Raw genomic sequence first — 12,529 nt, 5'->3', positions numbered from 1 at the left:
TCTTAGGCTGCAGAGAAGGCATTGAAGTCAGCATGGTACGCGAAAGATGCCAATAAAGTTGGAAACATCAAAAACAGTCATGAATTAACAGCAATTGCAATAGGTAAGATATGTTGGCTCTGATCATAACCTATTTTCATCCTACAGCTAAATGATTTTATAGAACAAATACGACTCATAAATAAAAGATAAGGTTTTCTCCACGGATATTATTAGATAAGGTTTATTCCACAGTTATTTTTAGAACATAGGGACTACTTTTTTGGCTTTTCACCCCTGATTGCGTCATTCAGGTCATTGGGTACGCAGTCGTTGTACGAGTTAACAAGTGTTTGTGTTTGCGATGGATTATTAAGGTAGCGCACCCCTAATGATTTCCCGCGATTTATTTTACGATCATTGCCGATCTTCAATGATCGGTTATTTCCAAGAGATGCATTTTATTTTTTTTACTTCGAATTTTGATATATGTTTACGTAATTCCTTTAGAATACATTATTTTCAAAATGAATATTGACTGATCCAAATATCATTTAAAAAATACGATTTCGCGATTTCTTCAAAGATCGAAGAGCCTTTTTACCTGTTAATTTATGGATATCTAATTTAAGCTTGCACTAATGTGAAGTTGTCGTGGCCGAGTGGTTAAGGCGATGGACTTATAATCTTTTGGGATCTTCCCATGCAGGTTCGAATCCTGCCATCATTGCATACTTTTTGCGACGCGTTTTATTTCTTTTCTAACGTTATTTGATTTAATATAGCATATAAGCTATGTTTATCGTTAAATATGTTGAAATTTTTATGCACATCCTTCAATTTTTAAAATTAAAACAACGTTATGGCTAAATTGGGTGATTTACTGCTGAAAATACGAATGATGCATGTTGCATTTTTATTTTTATTTCAAAAAGTAAACGGTAAATCTGTCTATTCCTTGTTTTTTTTTGCTGTATATAGTGTTTCTATAAAAACTAAGTTTAAAATATAACTTAAATGATACTATTTTGAATTTTATGACACTTTGTTTTTAACCCACCCAATTTTTACTTGGCTGAAATCACTCAAATTTCATGGCGCTCTTCCATAGATAAAAATTCGTAAAAAATAAATGTCTGTAAAAGAATACATATTTTATCTTGTTTAAACTTTAAACACCTTTACTGCATCTGTACACACCAACTTTATGCCCATATTTGGAAATTTGAATGAATTATGGAACTTTTATATACCCCAGGGGTGAAAATAAACTGGACAAAAGCCGAGCGTGGGGATGGTTTTGAAAAAATCGGTATATTTTTTTTAAAAGCATGGAAAGCCTACCTACAAATTTGCATGTAGTTCAGTGAAATGATGCTGATAAAGAAAATAATTTATTAGATTATATTTGGATATATGCCTATTAGGGGTGCGCTACCTTAAGAGGATAATACAAGGCTGAGCCGGGCTGAGCAGTTATAATCGGCCCACAGGAAGCATAACGGCCCGAGGGCTTTAGCGACCTGGGGCAGATTATCAATGCCCGGCCGGGCTCAGCCGAGTATTTAACGTCTATAATATATATCTTACTTTTATACTACATTATAGATGGGCACAGGTTTTGAGTCATACAATCATACTATTTTGGTCCTTCACTAAAATTTATGAGAAACCAGCTTTCCGTACTTATATTTTCATTGAATTGATTACGCAATTTATGACGTGTCTCATGTGACGTAATTTAAATGACGAAACAAGCTAGACGCTTTGGATTTAAGAACAACAACAATTCGAACTTGGATGGTTTTTATTTATTTAACAGTTAAAAAAAATTTAAGCATCAAACGATTAGTGTGTGTGTTTACGATGGATTATGAATGTGAATAACAGTGTTGGGATATAAAACTGGAATGAAACTGGTGAGACTGCATTTTCGATTTCGTTAAAATGTCAATTGTACTCGAATGACGCGATGTTTTGTTGAACAATTGATGGATTAAATTTAAGAAAAGTATCAGTGAATTGTTCTTTAACTTTTCGAAGGAAATCGATGTTGAGTTAAAAGGGTAATTTCTTTGATGAATAAGTCGTTCCTTTGTCAGTCGATCAAAGAATGTCTATTCACAAAGAATTGCCTGCTTGCATCCAGTGCGTTAAAATGGAAAAGATGGATGGCGATGAAAAAATGTGTCCAGAATTTTAACTCGTCATTGAAGCAAATTAAACTTTACGAAAATAAACATGGTTAGAAGATCTACACAACTTCATGTAGGTTTCTACACATTTTGTAAATTTCATAATGGCAGCCATTTTTGTTTCGGTATTTAACAGTGATGAAACCAGAATTGTAGTTTGAACACAACCGTCTTGTGTTCTACTTGAATGTGTAACATTTGGAATGCTGATTAAATTTTAATCGAGGCGTATAGCGATATTTTGTCTCGTTACTCTTCTTTTGCGTGGAATTCTTAAGGACTATTTCGAGTTCCGTAAACGGGAAAAATCACAATCAATATTACTACGCAATGTTAGATTCAGCTATTTTAATGTATTTTTGCTTTTATTTTATAAATAAAAGACTACTATTTTTATTGCATCAGAAATAAATTAAATAAAAAAAGAATATTGTAGGATAAATAGAATACTATGTTGGTGTGATTGTGTACTTAAATTTATCCCACTCGTCTCAGAAAGGCTTACAAGGCTCGGCAAGCCTCGCCATGTAAACCTTTCTTCACTCGTGGGATAAATCACAGGAGTTTGAAATTCTATCCATAAAGCTAATCTAATTGCTAAATAAAAAAATACCCCTATAAAGTCTTCATACTATATAGGGGTATTTTTTTATTTAGCCATTAGATTAGCTTTATGGATAGAATTTCAAACTCCTGTGGATAAATTTAAGTACACAATCACACTAACATAGTATTCTCTATATATGGCATATAATCTCGCAAAATTGTTGTCGTTAGTACATGAAATAAGGCCCAGTAAGTTAAGAAATGGCTTGTTAATAACAATTATATAAATGTAAACTTATTCATAAGAGTATGTATCAATTGTGTTAAAATGATGGCATATTTGGAACAGACTGAAAAGCATTAATGATAATTATACCCTCCGCATCGGACGTCAAATTTCTTGTCCAGTGCATATATTGAAAACTATTGAAAATAGCAACTTGAAACTTCTAAATTAAATTTAGATGATTTTAAATGCATGAAAAAGCAGTTCAGGAGAGACAGTAATCTTGCTTCAAATATAAGAGTTATTTCACTTTGTTTAGTTTGGTACTTGAATTTTTTCCAGAGCATATCTCAAAAACTAACAGAGGTATGAATCTTATACGTCATTGGTAGATAGAATATAGTGGAATTGCAGTGCAAAAGAGCCGTTAATATTTTGAGAGGAGTTATTGCTCTGTGTTTTTATGCTCCCGGATGGAATGATCGGGGGTATATTGTTTTCGGTCTGTCATTCTGTCTGTCATCAAAACTTTAACCTTGGTTAAAGTTTTGCGATAACTTTTGCAATATTGAAGATAGCAACTTGATACTTGGCATGCATGTGTATCACATGGAGCTGCACATTTTGAGAGGTGAAAGGTCAAGGTCATCCTTCAAGGTCAAAGGTTAAATATATGGCTTCAAAGCAGCGCAATAGGAGGCATTGTGTTTCTGACAAACACATCTCTTGTTAAGTATTGTAAGGAGGATGACAATTTTCAAAAAATTTAAACAGAATGTGAACTTGTGCATCCCCTTATTGTGGTGCAAATATTTTCTCCATAATGGGATTTACAGCCTCTTTTTACCTTCAACAACTTTTGTTTGAATTAACCTCTCTTTGAATATATCAGGCTTTAATTGAAATCTGGGTTGGGATTGATATTGGGCTTCTTGGGTCAATGTCAAGATCACTGTCAATAAATATTTCCATGCAATAACTTTATTATTGAATAGAGGAATTGCATTTAAATTATGTGTGTATGTAGCTTACAATGAGACGTACCTTATGATTGCATTTTTGGTTGGTCAGGTCAAGGCCTCTATTGAAATCGTGTCTGCTGCTTATTCAACAAGCTTAAATAGGTATCACATTGAAACGTAATATATGTAGGTAAATCTGATTGAGGGAATGGGCAGAGCACAATAACTATAACTCTTGCCTCCAAATCTTTTATAATTCAATTTATTAATTTGTGTATTCATATAATGACCATTCCATACCATTCTTATTTATATTAGAGGTGTTTATAACGTGAAACTTTAACGTTAGATAGATCTCTATAAAGCAAATTTCTATAACGCCATAACTCATGCTTTCATAATTTCACAATTGTTGCCCCTCTTAATTTTCGTTCTGAAAATGTGTATATGGCATGTATTGACTGACAAAGCAGAATGCAGAGGTTGGGACTTGGGTTCAGGCAGGACTGTTTTAGTTATATATTGGGAACTTTATGCTGATAATCTTGACATGACAATTTTAATTTTAGTTGAGATAGTTTAAAATGTGTTTGAATATTTCAGGGTTAGATGGTCAGCTGACGAGCCTTGCAGGGCAGATCTCAGCTATCACTGGCCACCACACCCGCATGCGGTACCCAGACATGGTGCATGGTTCAATCCCTGCTGAAGCCTATTCAAGAGAGGAATCATTGAAGGTCGTTGAGTTGGCACGACAAATAATTGATCATGTTCAAACGCACTTTTTAACTTAATTGCAAGGATCAATTAGTTAAACTTTCATTAAAGGGACAATAAACCTTAAATGATGTAATTGATAAAATAGTTTATATGCAAACAATTAGATGTAAATATTTGTGAAGAATCTGGTTTTAAGAGTTTCATGTATTATGTGTGATTCATCTTTTGTGCGGATTTTTTTTTTGATGCGCACAGTTTGAAGTAATATGTGTGATCCATTTTTTTGTAAATAACAAGTTATGATTGAATATGATTTATAGTTGTTGTAAATTGGTTTTAATATTTATTAGCATCATACTTTTGGAATATTGTGTTTGGAAATTGTTGTATTCATGTTGTAATATTTCCTTACGATTGCATATGTAAATAATGTGTTTGAATATATACTATGCTTTTTTACAGTGCTATAGGATTTCACTGTAAAAATTTATATGTGATATTCTGTTGATTACTTTTTAAGGATTTATTAAGTAAATACTAGAGTAATTCATTCTAGTAATAATAGTATAGGAATTCACGTGTGTATATACCCTTTGAGCAGATGAATTTTAATGATTGCTAAATGATTGCTATTTAGCAGAGACGTCTCTGTATTTAGGAATATGAATAATGCTTTTGCTATATTTGTTTATTTGTGTGTACAGATTTTGAATATTGATATTTGTCTCGTTATGTGTAAATTAGCGTGTAAATTATGATATTTGAAAGCCATGCGCTTTAGGTGTGCACATGTACACAATTGCGTTTCATTATTTGTTCAAAGTATGTTAAATGTTTCCATGTAAACATAATGTTTTGTATACAAGCATTTATATAAATAAGGCTATTTTGTTCTTTAAGATAATGATTTTGGATAGTGATACTGTATTGATATAAAATGAGTCATATATGTACATAATGTTCAGAATTGCTCCTGTATATGATAAGTTGTTTTTATGCCCCCAGTAGGGTGGCATATAGCAGTTGAACTGTCCGTCAGTCCGTCCGTCTGTCCGTCCGAAAACTTTAACATTGGCCATAACTTTTGCAATATTGAAGATAGCAACTTGATATTTGGCATGCATGTGTATCTCATGAAGCTGCACATTTTGAGTGGTGAAAGGTCAAGGTCATCCTTCAAGGTCAAAAGTTAAAAAAAACAATCCAAGGGAAGTAAGAAGCTTTAAAAGGGAGATAAATTCTAAACCTGCCAAATGATTTATTGAAATTTTATTTCAAAGTGGCGAAATAGGGGGCATTGTGTTTCTGACAAACACATCTCTTGTTGTTTTTAACCAGGTTTTCCGAAGGAAAAAACTGGTTATTAGATTGCCGAATGTCGGCGGGCGGGCGGGCATAACAAGCTTGTCAGGGCCGTAACTTTGTCGTTCATTGTGAGATTTTAAAATCATTTGGCACATTTGTTCACCATCATTAGACGGTGTGTCGCGCGAAAGAATAACGTCGATATCTCCAAGGTCAAGGTCACACTTTGAGTTCAAAGGTAAAAAATGGCCATAAATGAGCTTGTCCAGGCCATAACTGTCATTCATTGTGTGATTTAAAAATCATATGGCAAATTTGTTCACCATCATAGGACGGTGTGTCACACGAAAGAATTACGTCAATATCTCCAAGGTCAAGGTCGCCACAACTAAAAATAGATTTATTTTCAAACAAGGGGGGGGGAACTATTAACAATCAGTTCAGTTTGAGTTGTCTCCCTTTATCAGAATTTTTTTTGCAAATTGAAAACCTGGTTTTGTGACAATTTTGTCCCTTGTCATTGTCATAAATTTATTGATTATGTAAATAAAGATTTTTGGCAATAAATCAAAATGATTGCAATTTTATAATTATTTAGGGAAATTAAAATGAATAATAAATTTTCTATAATTATAACATTGTAAATACAAATATGACTTATTTGGTATAGTAACCACAACATAGAATTCATGTATAAATAATTGGTTTGTATTAAACTTAAATATGCTGTAGAATTGCACTTGTGTATATTTACATTTCATTATTCATTTGAATTATGCTTCATATTTGCACATAAATAAAATAGAATGCAGATTTTGCAGATATGAATGTACATAATTAAGGCTATTCGATTACACAAGTGTATAATGATTGTTGATATTTAAAATGATAGAAACAAAGGACTTGTAAATAATGATTAATCTATGCAAATAACGATAAGAGTTGATCATGTAAATATGGAGGTTTGCATTTTATGCAGATAAACTTAAATGATTGTCATTGTATTTAATGATAGTTATTTGAATAATGCTAAATGTTAAACTGAAGATTTTTATAATGATTTTGAATATTCATAATAATGCTATATGAGTGAACATACATATAATATTTGACCATGACATGACAAATGTTATAAAATTGCGCTTGTGAATAATGGTGTTGCTATTCATATCAATACTGCTGTACAAGACATGCATGTATATTTCTTCAGTGATTCATTTGAATATCACAGTAAAATTCTACATGTTAAGTTATACTTTTGAGATCCATATAAAAAACGGATTTTACATACAACACTCATTTAGGAGATCCATATCAAAAGTTCATATATTCATTCATTTGTAATACTTTAATTAATAGTGTAAATGTATTTTGAATGAAAATTACACATTTTTGGAAAAATCTGTCAGTGCAAAGTTTGGTATTGCTTCTGAAAATACTGATTATGGTTGACTTTAATTGGGATGTGTAAAATGAGTGATTGTTTTAAATATAAAGTTGAATTTTGTTTTGCATAATTGTTTATAATTATATGCGTCAATTCATATGTTTGAACTATGAACATATATTTTCCTCCATGTATTATAATTTGTTTCCTATTACTAGTACTGTAATAAGCATTGAATATATGTTCATTTGATACTGTTGATAATGGTATTCAGACAATTTGAAACAGTGAAACTGAACTTTTATTGTTACATATATGTTCTTTTAGTATTGCGATGTAAACACTGCAGCTGTTGTAAAGTGTTGATGTTCTTATAAATATGTATTGAAAATGCTGCTTATTGTGATACTTGTGAAGTTAATACAACCGCATAGTAACGTATTTATTTCCTTATCAATTTGTATCCCTGTATTCCTGGAACAGTGTATGTCATCACTCTGTGATTGGCTTAGAGAGATGACATGCACAGCCCTAGGTATAGCACACAGTCCTTATAGCCACCCTTCCCCCCAAACTGTCAAAAAAAGTTCCTATTTGACTGAAATGCATAGTTTTTCAAGCATTAATATGATTTATTGAAAAAAAGAAGGGGTTTTGATCAATTACCAATATGCAGTTGCATGTTTGTTATGTGTCATACAAATGGGGAAAAAAAATGCCACCTTATGTTGTTTCTTCATAACGATTATTTTTCTTTTGTTGTAATGTGTTTGTTACATAATCATGTTTAATTTTTATTATTTTCTGTTTTGCAACTTTCTTCTATCTTGTTATTTGTAATAAATATGTACATGTTTAATTATGATATTCCAATACCAAAAGCAAAACCACAATTAATGCAATTTAAATACCAGAAAAATGAATCACAGTCAAAACTAGAGAGAGTGCTTGTCCGAAATCGTTAAACTTGTATAATAAGGTATGAATGTAAAAATTACTTTATCAAGTATGTAACCTGAAAGATTCAGGTGACATTCGAGTTTTACATTTACTTAATGTTTGTGTATTTCTGGAGTCTTTCAAGGGAGAGTCATTATGTTGTTAATGGGACTGTGCATACAGTAGTTGGTATTCTGACATGTCATAAATGCCAGAGAGTGCCATTTACTTGTGAATAATACCACATTGATTACTGTTAAATAACAAATATTGATTTATTGGCCTGCATTTTATATTTTATTTATAAGTTTAAGTATTACTCCTTGGCAATATTTGGATTTGTATTGTTGTTTTATGTTGTTTGTTAAATGTTTTATGCCTGTTCTTTTTAAATATATCTCTTGACTCAACTTCTTCCACTCTGCCAATTACTTTGTTGATCCTTTTAATGATGATAAGGCGGCATAAGTTTACTATATTCGGAGATTTTTGTCCATCATGTGCTGTGTGTATAATGTGTGCCTTTTGTAATTGCCTTTTCTGAAGTATACAGACTGTATTAAAAATCTTGTTTAGGGTTTGGTGCCTTGATATGCACTTTTCATGATTAAAAACCCGTTTTGCATCAGACTTTTTTTCATGGTTTGTGTATTAATCGTAAAATATTTTATTACAAATATTTTAAGAATATGTGTTGAGTTTCATAATGATGTCACACTTCATTAGTATATGTAGTTGGGAGTTGGAAGTTACTTTATTGTTGCTGGCATAACTGGTACAATAAGGCTGTTTGGAGAAATTATGTATGCCTTATCTTAATGCTTGTTACTCATAAACACTTGCTTAAGTTGTTTTTGTTAGGGATTACACTTAATAATTTATGCACATTCCTTATTTTTTCTTCTTGTAAGATACATATTTTGTGTTATCAATGTAATGTATAGTATTATTAAAAGTATTATGTACTTATAGTTATATCAATAACTTAACTTCGATTGATTCTAATCAATCTGAATTAACGTGTTGCCCTTGGGTTAATTATAGAAGCAAAAAAAAGATATAACTCTACATATAACTACCTATAATACTGTAAGCAATTGATTCTTGATGTCATAATGTTTGTCTTTATCGAAGAATGTTGTTTATTGGTGTATTACCCATGTTCCGATTTTTTGTGCAAGTTTGTAAGACATAATATTTTGTTCGACACAGATCACCCGATTAAGGAGCAAAACTTATACATATGTAACTAACATGCATTATATTAGAGAAAATTATATTTGGTTCGCTTATATGCCAGGTCATTTGTGTGTTTTAATATATATATATAAAAAATAAATACTGCAACGTTGTTCGTTGCAAGATGGTCTAGTATAGTTAGCACATAAGGGATGTTTTGTTTAGAAATTTTAAGAATACATGCATACACATGACGTGAATTTCCGTATCTTCTTATGTCCCCCATCACTATAGTGGGGGACATTGTTTTTGCCCTGTCTGTTTGTTGGTTGGTTTGTGTGTTTGTTTGCTCCAACTTTAACATTTGCCATAACTATTGCAATTTTGAAGATAGCAACTTGATATTTGGCATGCATGTGTATCTCATGGAGCTGCACATTGTGAGTGGTGAAAGGTCAAGGTCATCCTTCAAGGTCAAAGGTCAAATATATGGGGACATAGTGTTTCACAAACACATCGCTTGTTTCAAGATATATATGACGTGGTCTAGAGATGAGGATGTGAAATATATGCATGTAATGTATTTTAATTACCTGTCATTGTGCAACAGGATTTGTTGTATTTACAATTCCTTTTTAATTACTGTATAAGTATTATACTTACCTAAGTCATCTATCCATCTTTTTAAATTACAGTCTCTAATGTCTTATAACATAAACAATACATTTGTTTATTTTTTATCATAGTATTTTTTTAACAATTGATGGTTTTATTATTAATTGTTTTGGAACAAATTAATAATTAAAAAGATACCAAACACAACTCTACAATTATTAACAATATTTTAGTACTTTTGAAGTTGTTATTGGATTAAATAAAATATTATTTATATTAGTATTACAGTACAAAACAAATAATATAATTCTCCCTTCCCCCCTCCTATACTTATATGGTTTGCATAACATGTTTCGTTTCAATTATGTTACATGTCAGTTATGTTACATGTCAGTTATGTTACATATCAGGTATGTTGATACAATATGGGTTTCTTTCTGTAATACATTTCGTAATAAATATATATTTTGTTATTGTATTTGTATTTGTCATACTTACCATTTAAACATATCAAAGACACTATTGTCATGTAAAATATAGTAAGAAGCAGAAAACCGAATGATGACACCTGATTTTTTAAACAAAACACGTTATTTAGCGCGCTCAAACAAGCTCAGTTTACAAATAGGAGACCGACCAGTTTGCATTAGTTAATATGTTACAGTGGTTTCAGTTGAAGCAGAATCCTGCATTTTGATGCAAGCAAGTTGCAATTTTCTCATTTTTGACTCCTTGCATCATTTTGACACATTTGTTTTCCACAATCCAATTTAAACAAAGAACCAGAAATGATCATTTATGGAAATAAAGCTTTTGTGAATATGTTTTATTCATTATTATGATAAATAAGCTATAACAAAACCTTAAACATGCATTAAGGAACCTTTCAAGTTACTTCAGTATTTTGACCATTATCATTTTTAGCTTGATCGGCTGTTTCCGGATAAAAACCCGAGCTATTGTCATAGCCAGCTCGCCGTCCGGCGTAGGCGTCGTGCTAAAACCTTAACATAGGCCATAACTTTTTATGTCCCCCACTATAATAGTGGGGGACATATTGTTTTTGCCCTGTCTGTTGGTGGTCTGTTGGTTGGTTGGTTGGTTGGTTGGTTGGTTTGCGCCAACTTTAACATTTGCAATAACTTTTGCAATATTTAAGATAGCAACTTGATATTTGGCATGCATATGTTTCTCATGGAGCTGCACATTTTGAGTGGTGAAAGGTCAAGGTCATCCTTCAAGGTCAAAGGTCAAATATATGGGTCAAAATCGCTCATTTAATGTACACTTTTGCAGTATTTCAATATTCAAGATAGCAACTTGATATTTGGCATGCATGTGTATCTCATGGAGCTGCACATTTTGAGTGATGATAGGTCAAGGTCATCCTTCAAGGTCAGATGTCAAATATATGTGGCCAAAATCGCTCATTTTATGAGTACTTTTGCAATATTGAAGATAGCAACTTGATATTTGGCATGCATGTGTATCTCATGGAGCTGCACATTTTGAGTGGTGAAAGGTCAAGGTCATCCTTCAAGGTCAGAGGTCAAATATATGTGGCCCAAATCGCTTATTTTATGAATACTTTTGCAATATTGAAGATAGCAACTTGATATTTGGCATGCCTGTGTATCTCATGGAGCTGCACATTTTGAGTGGTGAAAGGTCAAGGTCATCCTTCAAGGTCAAATATATGGGTCAAAATTGCTCATGTAATGTCACTTCTGCAATATTGAAGCTAGAAATTTTATATTTGAAATGCATGTGTATCTCATGGAGCTGCACATTTTGAGTGGTGATGGGTCAAGATCAAGGTCATCCTTCAAGGTCAAACATCATATAGGGGTCAAGGTCATCCTTCAAGGTCAAACATCATATAGGGGGATATTGTGTTTCACAAACACATCTTGTTAAATATTGAAGATAGCAACTTGATATTTGGCATGCATGTGTATCTCATGAAGCTGCACATTTTGAGTGGTAACATTTCAAGGTGAACATCATCCTCCAAGGTCTAGGGTCGAAAAAACAAATCCAAGGGAAGTAATAAGCTTTAAATGGACATAGTTATCTGACCTGCAAACTTATATATTTTTGTTAAATAAATCAAAGCGGTGCAGTAGGTGGCATTTTGTTTCTGACAATCACATCATGGTAAAAGGTCAAGGTCATCCTTTACGGTCTATGGTAAACAATACAAATCCGAGGGAAGTAATAAGCTTTATAGGGAGATACCTATTTAATATTGAACATAGCAACTTGATATATTTGGCATGCATGTGTATCTCATGGAGCTGCACATTTTGAGTGGTGAATCTACAGTCATGGTAGTGGCTTTTAATTATTTGCTACTAAAAATAGAGATTTGTTAGAGACAATTATTTTCAAGGGAAGTAATTTATTTAATAATAAATGTCATATATATTTCTTTTCCAAGAATTGAAGTTCTTTTCACAGGTACTGTACAGATTTA

At 32.1% G+C, this 12,529-nt stretch overlaps 1 protein-coding gene across 1 annotated transcript in view; it reads left to right on the top strand.

The window, feature by feature from the left end:
- LOC127881440 (sacsin-like) overlaps window positions 1-10,526 on the top strand; it is a 61,596-nt gene extending 51,070 nt beyond the window's left edge. Inside the window, exons 7-8 of the mRNA XM_052429335.1 lie at window positions 7-103; window positions 4,512-10,526. Coding sequence (XP_052285295.1) covers window positions 7-103; window positions 4,512-4,702 — 288 coding nt within the window. The 3' untranslated portion in view covers window positions 4,703-10,526. The remainder of the gene's footprint in view (window positions 1-6; window positions 104-4,511) is intronic.
- Window positions 10,527-12,529: the final 2,003 nt, after the last annotated feature.

This window comes from Dreissena polymorpha, chromosome 5 (genome assembly GCF_020536995.1).
Source record: "Dreissena polymorpha isolate Duluth1 chromosome 5, UMN_Dpol_1.0, whole genome shotgun sequence".
Classification (NCBI taxonomy): Eukaryota; Metazoa; Mollusca; class Bivalvia; order Myida; family Dreissenidae; genus Dreissena; species Dreissena polymorpha.
Note: the sequence above shows the minus strand (reverse complement) of the source record. Positions and strands in the feature narration are given on the sequence as shown.